The sequence below is a fragment of the Melospiza melodia genome, chromosome 9 (assembly GCF_035770615.1).
Source record: "Melospiza melodia melodia isolate bMelMel2 chromosome 9, bMelMel2.pri, whole genome shotgun sequence".
In the NCBI taxonomy this organism is placed as follows: Eukaryota; Metazoa; Chordata; class Aves; order Passeriformes; family Passerellidae; genus Melospiza; species Melospiza melodia.
Genome location: NC_086202.1, coordinates 32,930,703 through 32,944,286, shown reverse-complemented (window position 1 = coordinate 32,944,286; position 13,584 = coordinate 32,930,703). Strand labels below are relative to the sequence as shown.

The following is a 13,584-nucleotide window of genomic DNA, read 5'->3' as shown; positions in this document are numbered from 1 at the left end:
AGGAGCGCTGTGCACTCCTTGTTTAGAAATGGAGGGCATCAAACCTGGTTCCTTTAAAAGCCATTTTAAGTGAAATTAAGGCCCTGGAATTCCTTTGGGCAATGGTGCATTTAGGATAGAGCCACAGTGCCAGAAGCTGTTTGTCTGATGGTCAGTTCATGCTCTGCTCAGTGCAGGGCAGCCCCTCAAGAAATGCATGAGCCAAAGCCAGCAAGGAGAGGAAAAGAGCCGAGCTGAGCTGAGAGAGCTGGAGAGATGAAATGGCACAGATGTGCCTGGAGCATGGCCCTCCCCAGCAGCTTTGCTTACAGTTCAGTGTTCAAAAAGCTGAAAGCTGATGCTCACTCAGGACTTTGGGATCTGGCTTGGAAGTGCAGAGGGGATGAGCTCCCTTACTGGAACCCAGGCAGTGGAGTGCCACAAGCCTGCAGCCAGATTGCTTCTTCTTCAGCTTAAATTCAATGTTCTTTTAGTTTTGGGCTTTTATTAAGTATCCTTAGAGATGCTGGAATTGAATGAAGAGAACAGAAATAGGCTGGAGCACCGTTGGTACGTTAATTGATATTTTATTCTTCCTCTTTTCCTTTTCAAAATATATGTACATAACATGAACTTTAAAACTCTGTGGTTTGGGCGAAACACTCTTCTTTTATAATAGGAGTCCTAGTGAAATATATGTATTGTATAAGTGGCCTTGTCCCAATCCTAGTTGTTCTAAATGGGCTGCGGCTGTGATGTCCTTAATTGGGTGGCAGCTGTGGCCAATGAAGAAAACCGAGATACAATGGGGTGGGTTGGTAGGTCAGGGATACCCTTGGAGGAGCCCTGATGAAGATGCAGGAGCAACACTGCTGTGAAGAGCTGTGTGTGAGAAAACCACTCAGAAGGTATGGGACTCTAGAAATATGATAACAACCAGTGATGACCCCGACGTGATAGAAGATAGGACAGCTGAGATCTGTGATAGCCTGAGAGCTGGGACTCTAGAAATATAACATCAACAAGACATAATAGAAGCTAGGACAGCTGAGAGATGTAGAGGAAACGTGGCCTTTGAGTCGAAGAGCTGTGAGAATATGGCCTTTGAGCAAGGAGCTGTGTGTGTTGTACATGGCCTTTGAGTCATGGGGAAATGTATGTATTTTACTTGAATATCTATATTGTATTTGAATATCTGTAAGTAAAAGAAAAGGGGTAAATACAGTAGCAGTCCTAGTAAAATCTATGTATTGTATAAGTGGCCTTGCCCTGATCCTAATTGTTCTAAGTGGGCTGCAGCTGTGATATCCTTAATTGGGTGGCAGCTGTGGCTAATGAAGATAACTGGGATAAAAGGGGCTGGGTTGGCTGGTCAGGGAGAGCCTTGGAGGAGCCCTGATGAAGAAGCAGGAGCAATACTGCTGTGAGGAGCTGTGTGTGAGAAAACCACCCAGAAGGTGTGGGACCCTACAAATATGATAACATTTTTCCCCCTTTTCTTGGAAGAGATATGCAAGTCCTAAGTCCCTGGGCCAATGATTCCTGCATTTTATTTATGTTTTTACAATTAAAAAAGGCGCAGATAAGATTGACAAGGAAGATACAACTCAGGAGCTCCCTGGGAAGCAGCCTCCAAACTCTTTGGGTGATGCCAAAAGCAGTAGGGTGTGAAGGCTGCTTTCCTGTGCCAGATTAATGCATAATAACCTGCTCACTGAAATCAAAATCACTGCTTAGAAGCCACTTGTTATTTCCTGATGTGCAGGAGCTGGAGGGTTTGACAAAGCCTGGGTAGAATGATGAAGAATATTCCTGTTGGATTTCTGCTTCTCTCCTTGTGCCAGCAAGAGGAACCCATCCTCGTTAAGGGTTTTGTTCCTGTGTGACAGTGTGTAGTTCAGAGCTAAAGCCGTGCCCAGCAGCGTTCATTATTCAATCTGCACTGCCCCCTCAGCCGTGTGAGCTCTGAGCAGTGCGCTGGGCAGTGGGGCCGAGCCAATTTCGGGCAGTCGGGCTCGGAGCTTCAAGGGTTTGGAGTCAAGAGTGGAGGCTGAGCTCCCTCTGTGGTCAGAGAGGGGAGACACCTTCCTGTGCAGGGAACGCTTTCCCAGCCGGGTTTGCTCTCCTGACAGCTCCAGTCTCGCCTCTTCAAGAGCAGAGCACGCTGTGCCCCCAGGGCTTTGCCGCTGGCAGCACTGGGAGAGATCCTGGGAACACTGGGAGGGAACTGGGAGCAGAGGGAATGCCAGGAGGGAACTGGGAGGGAGAGTGGGAGCAGCGGGAGTGAGCAGGAAGGAGCACTGGCAGGGATATCAGGAGCCCTGAGAAGGAACAGCGCTCCCAGCTCCTGCCCAGTGCTCTCCCCATCCCTGCCGGGGCTCACCAGGAAGAGGGAAACTGGCAGGGAACTGGGAGGGAACTGCTCAGCACTGTGCAAGGGGCAGCAGCCCCAGGGGTGAGCAGTGAGGAGGGGGAAGTGCCCCCAGTCCCTCCCCAGTGCCCCCAAAAATGGGATTGAAATGGAGGGGGAAAAGCTTTTCTGTAATTGTGTTTGAACTGGGGAGGAACCCCATGCATCTGTGATTTGAAGGGTGTCAGTTGAAGGAGAACACACCTTTTTCATCATTTCGGGTGTCTCACTAGGCAGGCAATCACCGTTTTCCATGATTTTCATGTTGAAATGGAAGGAGAATATCTTTATGGTGCTGTTGGAATTGAGGGAAAGAGCCCCATTTTCATCATCTCCTGGTTCAAACTGAGACCAAACACGGCTGTCCCTGGTCTGAAAGAGCTTCACTTGAGAGGACCCTCTTGATGTGCCACTATAAGAGTTCCATCGAGGGGGACCCTCCATTTGAAGGCACCTTCACTGACAAAATAATTGTCCAAAAGCCCCCAGAATGGTCTTTCTTGAGGTAAATTGAAGAGGGAAACTGAATTTCCCCTCATTTTAGGAGCCTAAATTGAGGAAAAGTCCCCCTTCGTTCACTTTTTATTCAGGCTTAAATTGAGGGGAAACCCTCCTTATGATTTAGGGATCTAAATGGAGAGGGACCCTCCGTTCTCCCCTTGACTCAAGGCTTTGAAGTGGCGACAAGAGGGAGTTTGCCCTTGGTTTAACCATGGAGCAATTGCAATAGAAGGGTGGGGATGAGCTGGCGCTGCGGGCCGGGCTCAGTTTCTCCCTGGGGACGGCAAACGCTGCCAGGCACCGAGCGATGCCCCCGGCAGTGCCTGTGCCGCGCCCGCCGGATCCAGCAGCGCTGGAAGCTCCAGGAGCAGCTCAGCGCCTGCTCCGCGCTCGGCCCTGCGAGCCCGGCCCGGAGCGGGGGCTCCGGACACATCCCCGTGCTGGGGCAGAGCCGCTGCTCGGCCCGGGGATCCTTTATCCCCCTGCTGCGGCTGCCGGGGGCCGAGGGCACAGTCCTGCTTCCGAGGCTGAACCCTGCTGCTTCACCGCTCCTTCTCTTGCCATGATTTGTGTCATAATGAAGTCAAAGAATTCCCCCCAGTCGTGTGCCTTTATACCAGTGACGGGTGAGACATCTCTGCCTGGCCTTTGCCGATCCTCGAGCCTTTCCTGCTGTGTTCTGTTGCCTGCCCAGGGGCAGGAGTAGAGGCTCAGAGCTGGCCCCGGGCACCTGGCCTGGCCCATCCCAGCCCAAGAATCCCTGCGAGAATTCACTGTTGAAAGCCCCAGAAGCGGCTTCCCCGGGGCTGCGCTTCTTCCCCAGCTCCATCAGAGTGGGGCCCTTTTTCTTAGCACGCCTTTTTCGGGACAGGACTGTCGGTGTCCCCGCGGCGCGCTACTCGCTTGGCCGCCCCGCTCGCTGCTCCCCTACTGCTCGGCATCGCTGCCGCGCTCTGAGGAGCCAAAACCCTCCCACAGCGAGAGCCCCGAGCTGCGGCGGCACCAGCCCGAGTGCCCGCGGGGTGTGAGCGCAGAGCGGCACCAGCCCGAGTGCCCGCGGGGTGTGAGCGCAGAGCGGCACCAGCCCGAGTGCCCGCGAGTGTGAGCGTAGAGCGGCACCAGCCCGAGTGCCCGCGGAGTGTGAGCACAGGGCGGCACCAGCCCGAGTGCCCGCGGGATGTGAGCGCGGAGCGGCACCAGCCCGAGTGCCCGCGGAGTCTGGCCGGGATGGGAGGAGCGGCGGGCGGAGCGCCGGTTTCATTCCCCAGCGGTGGCGGCACCCGGAGCCCGGCGAGGCGGCGGCGGAGCTCGGAGGCGGCTCCACACCAGGTGGGACCCGCGGTCGGTGCTGTCCCAGCTCGGGGCTCGCGGAGGGGGCGGCCGCGGAGAGGGATGGGGGGGACATGGGGGAAGCCGGCACAAGGAAATCGCGGGAATTGCTGGTACCGGGCACCTGGCCAGGCTCACTCCGAAAATGCCTGCCGCAATTCACTGTTAAGAACCCCAGAAGGGGCTTCCAAGGGGCTACGTTTCTAGACCAGCCTCAACAGAGTGGGGCCCTCTTCCTTAGCAAGGTTTTTGCACCAGCCCGAGTGCCCGCGGAGTGTGAGCGCAGGGCGGCACCAGCCCGAGTGCCCGCGGAGTGTGAGCGCAGGGCGGCACCAGCCCGAGTGCCCGCGGGGTCCGGCCGGGATGGGAAGGGCGGCCGGTGCCGCGTTCGGGTCATTCCACAGCGGTGGCGGCACCCGGAGCCCGGCTCGGGGCTGGCACCGGACACCTGGCCAGGCTCACTCCGAAAATGCCTCCCGTAATTCACTGTTAAGAATCCCAGAAGGGGCTTCCAAGGAGCTACGGTTCTCGACCAGCTTCAACAGAGTGGGGCCCTTTTCCTTAGCAAGGTTTTTGCACCAGCCCGAGTGCCCGCAGAGTCTGGCCGGAGTGGGAAGGGCGGCGGAGGAGCGCCGGTTTCATTCCCCGGCGGTGCCGGCACCCGGAGCCCGGCGAGGCGGCGGCGGAGCTCGGGGGCGGCTCCAGACCAGGTGGGACCCGCGGTCGGTGCTGCCCCAGCTCGGGGCTCGCGGTGGGGGAGGCCGCGGAGAGGGGCGGGGGGCACATGGGGGAAGTCGGCACAAGGAAATCGCGGGAATTGCTGGTACCGGGCGCCTGGCCAGGCTCACTCCAAAAATCCCTGCCGTAATTCACTCTTGAGAGCCCCAGAAGGGGCTCTGTTCTCGACCGGCTTCAACAGAGTGGGGGCCTTTTCCTTAGCAAGGTTTTTGCACCAGCCCGAGTGCCCGCGGAGTATGAGCTCACAGCGACACCAGCCCGAGTGCCCGCGGAGTCCGGCCGGGATGGGAAGGGCGGCCGGCGCCGCGTTCGGGTCACTCCACAGCGGTGCCGGCACCCGGAGCCCGGCTCGGGGCTGGCACCGGACACCTGGCCAGGCTCACTGCAAAAATTCCTGCCGTAATTCACTTTTGAGAGCCCCAGAAGCGGATTTCCTGGCGCTCCCGTTCTCGACCAGCGGCAACAGCATGGGGCCCTTTTCCTTAGCAAGGTGTTTGCAGGACAGGAGTGACCTGACTGCTCCCCTGGCGTGGTTCCTGCTTCTGAATATGCCCCTGACTCTGACTCCCAATATTGCGCCGGGATTCATTTTAGTGCAAGAAAACAAATCACTACGGTGATTTCCATGAGACACCCGGCTCTGCTCTTCCCCCCCAGCTCGCTGCTCCTCTCCCCCACTCGTCGCTGCCCCTCGCTGCTCTCCTGCACGCACATCGGTCAAAACGGCCAAAAGCAGCTCCCACATCGGCTCTGTGCTGAGGCACCAGCTGCAGTGCCCGCGAGTCTGAGCGCAGAGCGGCACCAGCCGCAGTGCCCGCGGAGTCTGAGTAAACAAAAGAACTGTCGGGTAATTTCCGTGACTCATCCTGCCCGGCCCTGCTCTGCCGTTCTACGCCCTCGCTTGCTGTTCCCCTTCGGGCTGTCGTCACCGTCCCTCGCTGCTTTCTCGCATGCTGATTTGTGAAATCGGCTAAACGCTGCTCAAACACCTCCCTCGGCACCCAGCGGCACCATCTCGAGTGCCCGGGGAGCAGAGGCAGCGGCGGAGCCCGCAGGCGGCTCCAGCCCAGGAGGGACCCGCGGTCGGTGCTGCCCCAGCTCGGGGCTCGCTGCGGGCGGAGGGGGCCGCGGTGAGGGCCGGGGGTTTCTGGTGACTTCCTTGTGCCGGCTTCCCCCGTGCACAGGCAGAGACCCAGAGCGGCCGTGCCGGCGCTCGGTGTGCCCGGGCTCCGAGGCGCCGGGGCAGGGAATCATGCGGGGCACAATGGTGAGCAGCCCGGGGCTGCTGCTTCTCGCCCCTCGGCAGGCGGACTCCGAGCCGCAGCTGCCCCGGGCCAGCAGCAGCCGGCAGCTCGCAGGCGCTCTCAGCGCCCGGCCCGGCACGGAGCTGGGCTGCAGCGGCTGCAGAGCCACAGGGGCCGCGGCTGCGGCCACCGCAGAGCTCCCGGAGGCTGCGCTTGTCTCCGCACCTGCTGCCGCACCTCTGGGCAGCGGCGACAGCGCAGCCACAGCTGCCACCGCCCTCCTGAGCCCCCGCACGGCCGGCACCAGCAGCGACCTCTCACCGTGTCCCTTTCAGGGTGCCATCAGCGCGGCTGCAAAGCTGTTCCTGAGGCGGAGCTCCCAAACGATCTGCCAGCACTCATGATGAAGCTCCTGCATCCCCAGGAGGGACCAGCAGCTGCGGTTCCACACTTGCCTGGGGCCCAAGAAGCCTCTTGGCATAAGCAGGGGGATGCCACTTGTGAGCGTGCAGTGAGTGCAGATGTGGAGAATGGATTCTGCACCAAAAATGGGAGTGTGAGGGAGCCCCTGGCTCCCCTGGGCACAGCAGCAACCAACAATGAATGCAAAAGGAACCTCAGAAGATTACTGGGTGAGTGCAGGGCCACCCCTGTGGCATAAAGGCTGGGGACAGTGTCCCCTCCCAAGGCCAGGGCTGGCAGGTGTGTGGCTGTTTCCTGATGTCTGGAAGAGGCCTCGTGCTCTGCTGGGCCCCATCCGTGGCTGGAAGCAAGAGCCCCAGCTGCCCCCAAGGCTGTGCAGTTCTCCTGCTGCAGCCTGTGCCCACAGCTGTGTCCCTGCCTGTGCCCACAGCTGTGTCCCTGTCTGTGGCCAGGCTCTTGGCTCTCTGGCTGCCAGCTGAGGGAGGCCCACACTGCCTCAGGGCTCCCTGCTCTGCTCCCTGGCCGTGGGCTGAGCAGATTGCAGGGCCGGCTCTGCTTCTGGCAGCCAGCAGCTCTTTCCTGCTCCAGGTGAACGGTTCAGGTGCCATCCCGTGGGCACGGCGGTGCTGATTCTGCTGCTCCTGGTGCTAGCGCTGGCTTTGGGGGCGGCCTTGGCTGTGCTGGCAGGTAAGGGAGGGGCAGCAGCCTGGGCCCAGCCCCTGGGGCAGAGCGGGCTCCCTGCTCCCTGCACAGGGGAATCCTCAGAGCTTCTCCTCTTCCCCCTGCAGCACCACAGGTTCCAGTCACACCTGCCACTCCGCTGTCTCTTCTGGGCTGTCCCCATGGCTGGGTTGGGTACAAGGGGGTCTGCTACTACTTCTCACGGGATTACAGCACGTGGGAGCAGGGTCAGGAACGGTGCTCCGAGCTCAATGCCTCCCTGGCCATTGCCCAGGATGAGGAGGCCATGGTGAGTGAGGGGCTGCGGGCGCTGTGGGGTGGCTGAGGGCAGCCTGGGGGCGCTCCTGGGCCGGGCTCGGTGCTCGTGGGACCGGGGCTGCAGGCCTGGGCCGGGGCCTTGCAGGGAAGGAGCCCCGGCGTGCGGGGGCAGCCCCGGGCACGTGTCCCCCCGAGGGGCCGGGGCAGCTCCCACTCCTCTCTCCTGGGCAGGATTTGCTCTCCCGCCTCTGTGGGAATTTCGGTTACTGGCTCGGGCTGCGCAGACGGGGCGAGCGCCTGCACTGGGGGGACGGCAGCAGCTACAGCTCCCGGTGAGTGCCGGGGAGCCGGGCAGGGCCTGGGGTCACAGGGGCACAAGGGCTTCCCCTGGCAGCCAGCGCTGCCTCTGCTCCTCCCTGCAGGGTTCCTGTCCTTGGCAATTCCGAGTGCGTGTACCTGGCTGACAGGAGATTGCGGAGTGAGAACTGCTCCAACGAGCGGCCGTATGTCTGCAGCAAGGCCCAAGCTCCCCTGTAACAGGGGCTGCACAAAGGACCTTCTCCACGCTGGGCAGTGCCAGCTTCACCTCTGAGCCCAGCACAGCGCTGTCCTTCCTCAGCTGCGCCCTGTGCCTTGCACTTGCTCTCAGGGTCACCTCAGTGCCTCTTCATCCCCAGTGGCAGCGCTGGGCTGGGGCTGCAAAGGAAAAGTCTCTGCAATCCATCCTGCCACCCATGCTGCCTGCAGTGAGGGCATTGCCCTCACGATACAACAAGCTCCAGTGGGGAATCCAAATCGGCCTGGGGTCTTGGAAATCATCACCAACTGGCCAGAATGGGACAGTTTTGGACTGTTTTTGGAAGAGGAGGAAGAACTGCTGACACGTGCTAAGCAGGAATCCAACTTTCAGCATCAGGCGCCTGACTGTGGAGAATAGTCTGTTGTCTGTGTGTCTGTCTGTCTGCTGGGAAGGATTTGACTGTCCTTCTGTGGGAGGAATCCCAGGGTGGAGCAGGACAAGGATTTGCCTCTCTGAGGGAGAAGCAGTGACATGACGTGACTGTAACCCCCATGCCTCTGTGCCGCTGTGTGGGGAGGAGGGAGGAGAGGGAATTGGGGATAAACAAGCTGCATCAAAAAGGGAAATGAATCTGGGGGAAGTACCAGAGCACTACCCAGAGCATTGGCCAAAACAGGACACAGGCAGTCCCTGCAGTTCCCAGCTGATGGCTCCAAACCCATTGGTCATGGCTCTTTTCCTTTACATTTCATTTGCCTTGGTAAATATTAAGATTCCCTGATCCCAAACACCACAGACTGGAAACTCAAAAAGTAACAGTCAAGATATTATGGGCTGGCAAAGCCTCAGATATTTCTGTAGTGATTTAGTTTTTGGATTTTATCTTCCAGAGAAATCCACAGCCATCTCCTTGTGCAAAGGAGACAGATTACCCTGTATTCATTATTCACTGGCACTGCTTTTCAATGAAACTTTTCTACACTTTCTACAGTCAACCAAGCAAAAATTGCATCGCAGTCACCACTTGGAATCCACTTGGAAGAGCTCAACATTTCACAAAACCAAGATAAAAGAGTTACTCAAGCCAGAACTTCTCCCAGTGGAGCATTCCAGAGGAATCAGTACTTGTATGTCCTGCCCACAGCTCCCATGTTCAATGTGCAGTGGAGAAAAGGGTTCAGGTGTTTGTGACAAGCATTTCAAAGGTCACTTACAGGATTTGTAGGGTATATGACACTCATGAATTTCAAGCAGCTCTCACCTTTCTGGCACTGCAACAGATTGCTGGAAGTGATCTTCTGCCATGTGCAACAGCTCCAGGTACTTGGCTGATCCTTCCATTTCTCCCTATTGAATGCAAGTCACAGCCATAAACCCAAACAATTCCAGGCTTCCTAAGGGTGACTGTTGGTCACACAGAAATGCTGAGAGAAACAGAACAACTAAAACCTCTTGGCCATGTACATTTGGAACTCAATACAGCCAAGGGGCACTCCTGTATTTGAAGCATATTAAAGGATATTAACCTAAGAATCTCAATAAAAGTTGTCCAATATTATAACCTTCAAGTAGGTAGTCAATTTATGTCCAATTTATTAACTTCAAAGAAGTAGTCAAAGGCATCTTCTAAAATAAAAACCCACAGAACCTCACCAGAACCCCTAGAACCCACAAAAACCACACACATGAAAATTACACTTGCATGGGCCCAGATGGGTCTATGGTGTCATGTATGGATCTTGAAGAATATTAAATTCTAGAGGGGTGGAAATGAAATGTAAACCAGTGAAATCAGTTACACCTCACACAATCACATATGGGGGTTTTCTTTACTCAAGTGTATTTCTCCCCTTGCTTTAAATGAATGAATCAATCCCCACATCTTGCTTTTTCCTTTTTAATTTCCAAAATAAATTCCTTTCAAAGGGGAACAAACTGCACATTTAAACACATTAATTCATTTCACACCAGATAAGGATTCAAGCTCTGGTCCCACTGCAACTCCTCACACAAGTTCAAGGGTTAAAATGTGTTTTCCCTGGAATGTTTAAAAGCCACAGACACTGAAATACTCACAGACCTTGAAATAATCCTCCCCCTTCAAGCTCCTGAGGAATCTCTCCCACAGAGGACCCCTTAACACGTTTCTCTTGGCATCAGGAGCCACTTTACTGCTCTTGGAGCACAACATTTCAAAGCCATGAGCCTGCAGACAAAAGATGCAACAACAAGAGGTTCTCAAGGTGGGACAGACTTTGCTCACATTTCTCTGGACAAGCAGGCAACCTCCAGACAAGGACCCATTCCCTGCACATGCATGAGCCAAGGCCAAAATGCCCCAGGAATCATTCCCAGCTTCATGCCCAGCTCGCAGGCTCTGTACTGAGGATGAGCTGGGGCGGGCAGGGTGTATCCACTGCGTCTGTCTGGAACAAACTGCTGCTGCACCAGCTGTGCATACAAACACCGAGTGAAAGTCACCTGCAACAGCCAGAGCAGAAACAAACACTCCCTGCAGCGGGACTGGGCTGGGGACAGCCAGCAAACTCCCTCCAGGTCACCAGAGTGGGTTTGGAGGCACCCATATTACAGGCAGTGCCTGAGACTGCATTCAAAATATATCTTAGAAAGATTTTTCTGATAAATTGCTTTTCAGGCTATACAACGCTTGTTCCAAATTGAAATCCCCAAGCAAATATAAACTTTAGTCATTCTAAATACATTAGGAATAATCCTTAATATTCTGGAAAAATCCCTATTTGAACTGCCATAAGTTTCATCAAATATATCTTGTTTCCTTAACAACAAAAACACCATGTTTCTCTTCAACTAGAGAAGAGCTTCAGGGGAACCAAGATATCCTAACTGCTTCAGAACATCCCAGGCATTAAAAAGCAGCATTTCAGGTGTCACATGTGACCTCTGCTGCTCTCTGATCCTAAGAAAAGCCCTGAATGCAACGTTCTCAACTCTCTCAGTCTGTCTGTTCCCTGAAACAATAAGAAAGTATGAGCCTGACTCTCGAGGTACACACTTGCAATCCATTTTGGTGTTGTGTTCCAGCCCTTTTAACAATCTTGGAGTAGGGGAAAATAATTGAACAATTTTTTGCTAATAACCAAATAAATTAGTTACATTTTAATTCATTCCATTAGCAGCCATTCATATTCGGGTGAAGGTGTCTGCTCATTATTTCACCTGGACCAGACAAAGCCTGTGTCCTTACAGAGACAGCAACACTCCAGCCCTGAGCATTCCCTACCCTCAGGGACACTTCTGAATCCATGTCTGCTGGGATTTTTAAAGTATTCATAAACGCATAGAAAGTCTAAGGTTAGAAGGGACCTTAAAGATCAACACCTGGTTCCAACACCCTTGCCACAGGCAGGCACACCTTCCACTAGCCCAGGCTGCTCCAAGCCCCATCCAACCTGCCCTTGGACACTTCCAACGTGTCTGGGATGGGGAAACACCTCCAAGGATGGGCAATGGTAAGACAGGACCTTCAGAGCACAGGCACTGCCCCTTGGCAACCCTCCCACTAAAGCAGCTCAGCAGCACCCGCCTTACCTGGCTGCCAGCCCCGGCAACTCCCTGCTCATCTCCCGCAGCAGCTACACAATGAACCACTCATCCTCCACGTTATCCCCGAACTCCGCGGGGCCGCCCAAGTGCGCCGGGATCTCGCCTGCACGGGGCACAGAGAGGAGAGGCGGCTCAGCAACGCCGTGCCCAGCAACAGATTGTCCACACGGGCTGCGGAGTCTCCCTCACTGCGGATATCCCAGACCCTGCTGACAGAATCTTGTGTCCTGTGCTCGGGGACGGCCCGGCTGCAGCAGGGAGGCGGCACCAGATGCCTCCCTGGGTTAACCCGTGCTGTGACACCGAGAGTCGGGGAAGCCGCCGGGTCCCCCTCACACGCTCCCGGTTCGAGCCCGCCGGGTCCCCTCACACGCCCTCGGTTCCCGGCCGCCGGTCTCTCCTCCAAAGATCCCCGTTCTCGGCCGCCGTGTGTCCCTCACATGGCCTCGATTCTCCCTCACTCGTTCCCGGTTCGAGCCCGCCGGGTCCCCCTCACAGGCTCCGGGTTCCCGGCCGCCGGGTCCCCTCAAACGATCCCCGTTCCCCCTCAGACGCTTCTGGTTCCCGGCCACCGGGTCTTCCTCACACCGTCCAGCTCTCCCTCATACGCTGCCGGTTCCCTGCCGCCGGATGACCCTCAAAAGATCCCGGTTCCGGCCGCCAGGTGTCCCTCACACTCTCCCGATTCCCTCTCAGAAGCTCCCGGTTCGTGGCCGGCCGCCAGATCCCCTTCAAACGATCCCGGTTCTCCCTCACATGCCCTCGGTTCCCGGCCGCCGGGTCCCCCTCACACGCTCCCGGGTTCCCCTTCAGATGCTCCAAGATCACGGCCTCCAGGTCCCTCTCACACACCCCCGCTTTCCCCTCACACGCTCCCGGATCTCCCTCACACGCCCCCGCTTCCCCGCCGCCGGATCCTCCTCACGCTGTCCCCGCCCCCGGCCGCCGGGTCCCCCTCACGGTCCCCCCGCTCCGGGCGCTCCTCCCGCCGCGCCTCCCGGCCCGCTCCCGGCTCACCGCGGCCCGGCACGTAGCGCAGGCGGAACGGCTGCCGCTGCCACACGTAGGCGGCCAGGAGCGGGGCCAAGCGCACCAGGGCCAGCTCAGCGCAGCGCCGCAGCAGCGCCTCGCCGCCCGGGCCCGCCGCCGCCGCCGCCAACAGGCGGTAGCGCACCGCGACCTCGGGCAGCGCCGGCCGCCGCAGCGCCTCCATCGCGCCGGGGCCCAAAGCGCTCCGCCCCCGGGGAGGAGCGGCGCGATGGCTGCGGCGGCGCTGCGCTCTGCGCCCGGAGCCGCGGCGTGTCCACGGGCAGGGACCAAAGCGGCTGGGCCGGCTGCGTTAGAATTTAGTGCCAGCCTTGCCTTGCTGGCCAGGTGGCACTCAGGCACTGGAGTGCCTCAAGCCTGCAGCCAGATTGCTTCTCCTTCAGTTTAAATTCAATGTTCTTTTAGTTTGTTTTTTTTTTTTTTTTTTTTTTTTAGTTTGTTTGTTTGTTTTTAAGTGTTCTTAGAGATGCTACAGGTGAAAAAAGAGAAGAGAAATAGGCTGGAGCTGGGGACAAGAGGGAGTTTGCCCTTGGTTTAACCATGGAGCAATTGCAATAGAAGGGTGAGGATGAGCTGGCGCTGCGGGCCGGGCTCAGTTTCTCCCTGGGGACGGCAAACGCCGCCAGGCACCGAGCGATGCCCCCGGCAGTGCCTGTGCCGCGCCCGCCGGATCCAGCAGCGCTGGAAGCTCCAGGAGCAGCTCAGCGCCTGCTCCGCGCTCGGCCCTGCGAGCCCGGCCCGGAGCGGGGGCTCCGGACACATCCCCGTGCTGGGGCAGAGCCGCTGCTCGGCCCGGGGATCCTTTATCCCCCTGCTGCGGCTGCCGGGGGCCGAGGGCACAGTGCTGCTTCCGAGGCTGAACCCTGCTG

The 13,584-nt window shown here is 57.5% G+C and overlaps 1 protein-coding gene and 1 long non-coding RNA gene across 3 annotated transcripts in view; one reads left to right on the top strand and one right to left on the bottom strand.

Annotated features, from left to right (window-relative positions):
• Positions 1–7,919, top strand: part of LOC134422189 (C-type lectin domain family 2 member D2-like) — a 35,853-nt gene extending 27,934 nt beyond the window's left edge. Inside the window, exons 2-4 of the mRNA XM_063164128.1 lie at positions 7,213–7,311; positions 7,413–7,594; positions 7,795–7,919. Coding sequence (XP_063020198.1) covers positions 7,213–7,311; positions 7,413–7,594; positions 7,795–7,899 — 386 coding nt within the window. The 3' untranslated portion in view covers positions 7,900–7,919. The remainder of the gene's footprint in view (positions 1–7,212; positions 7,312–7,412; positions 7,595–7,794) is intronic.
• Positions 7,920–9,294: 1,375 nt separating this feature from the next.
• Positions 9,295–12,799, bottom strand: LOC134422191 (uncharacterized). Of its 2 annotated transcripts, XR_010028743.1 has the most exons (4): positions 12,686–12,799; positions 11,654–11,771; positions 10,164–10,564; positions 9,295–9,430 (listed from the first exon to the last, which is right to left on the bottom strand). It is a non-coding gene; the product is annotated as an uncharacterized LOC134422191 (long non-coding RNA). The 2 variants fall into 2 exon arrangements; XR_010028742.1 differs by lacking the exon at positions 12,686–12,799 and having other exon boundaries at positions 11,654–12,019.
• Positions 12,800–13,584: the final 785 nt, after the last annotated feature.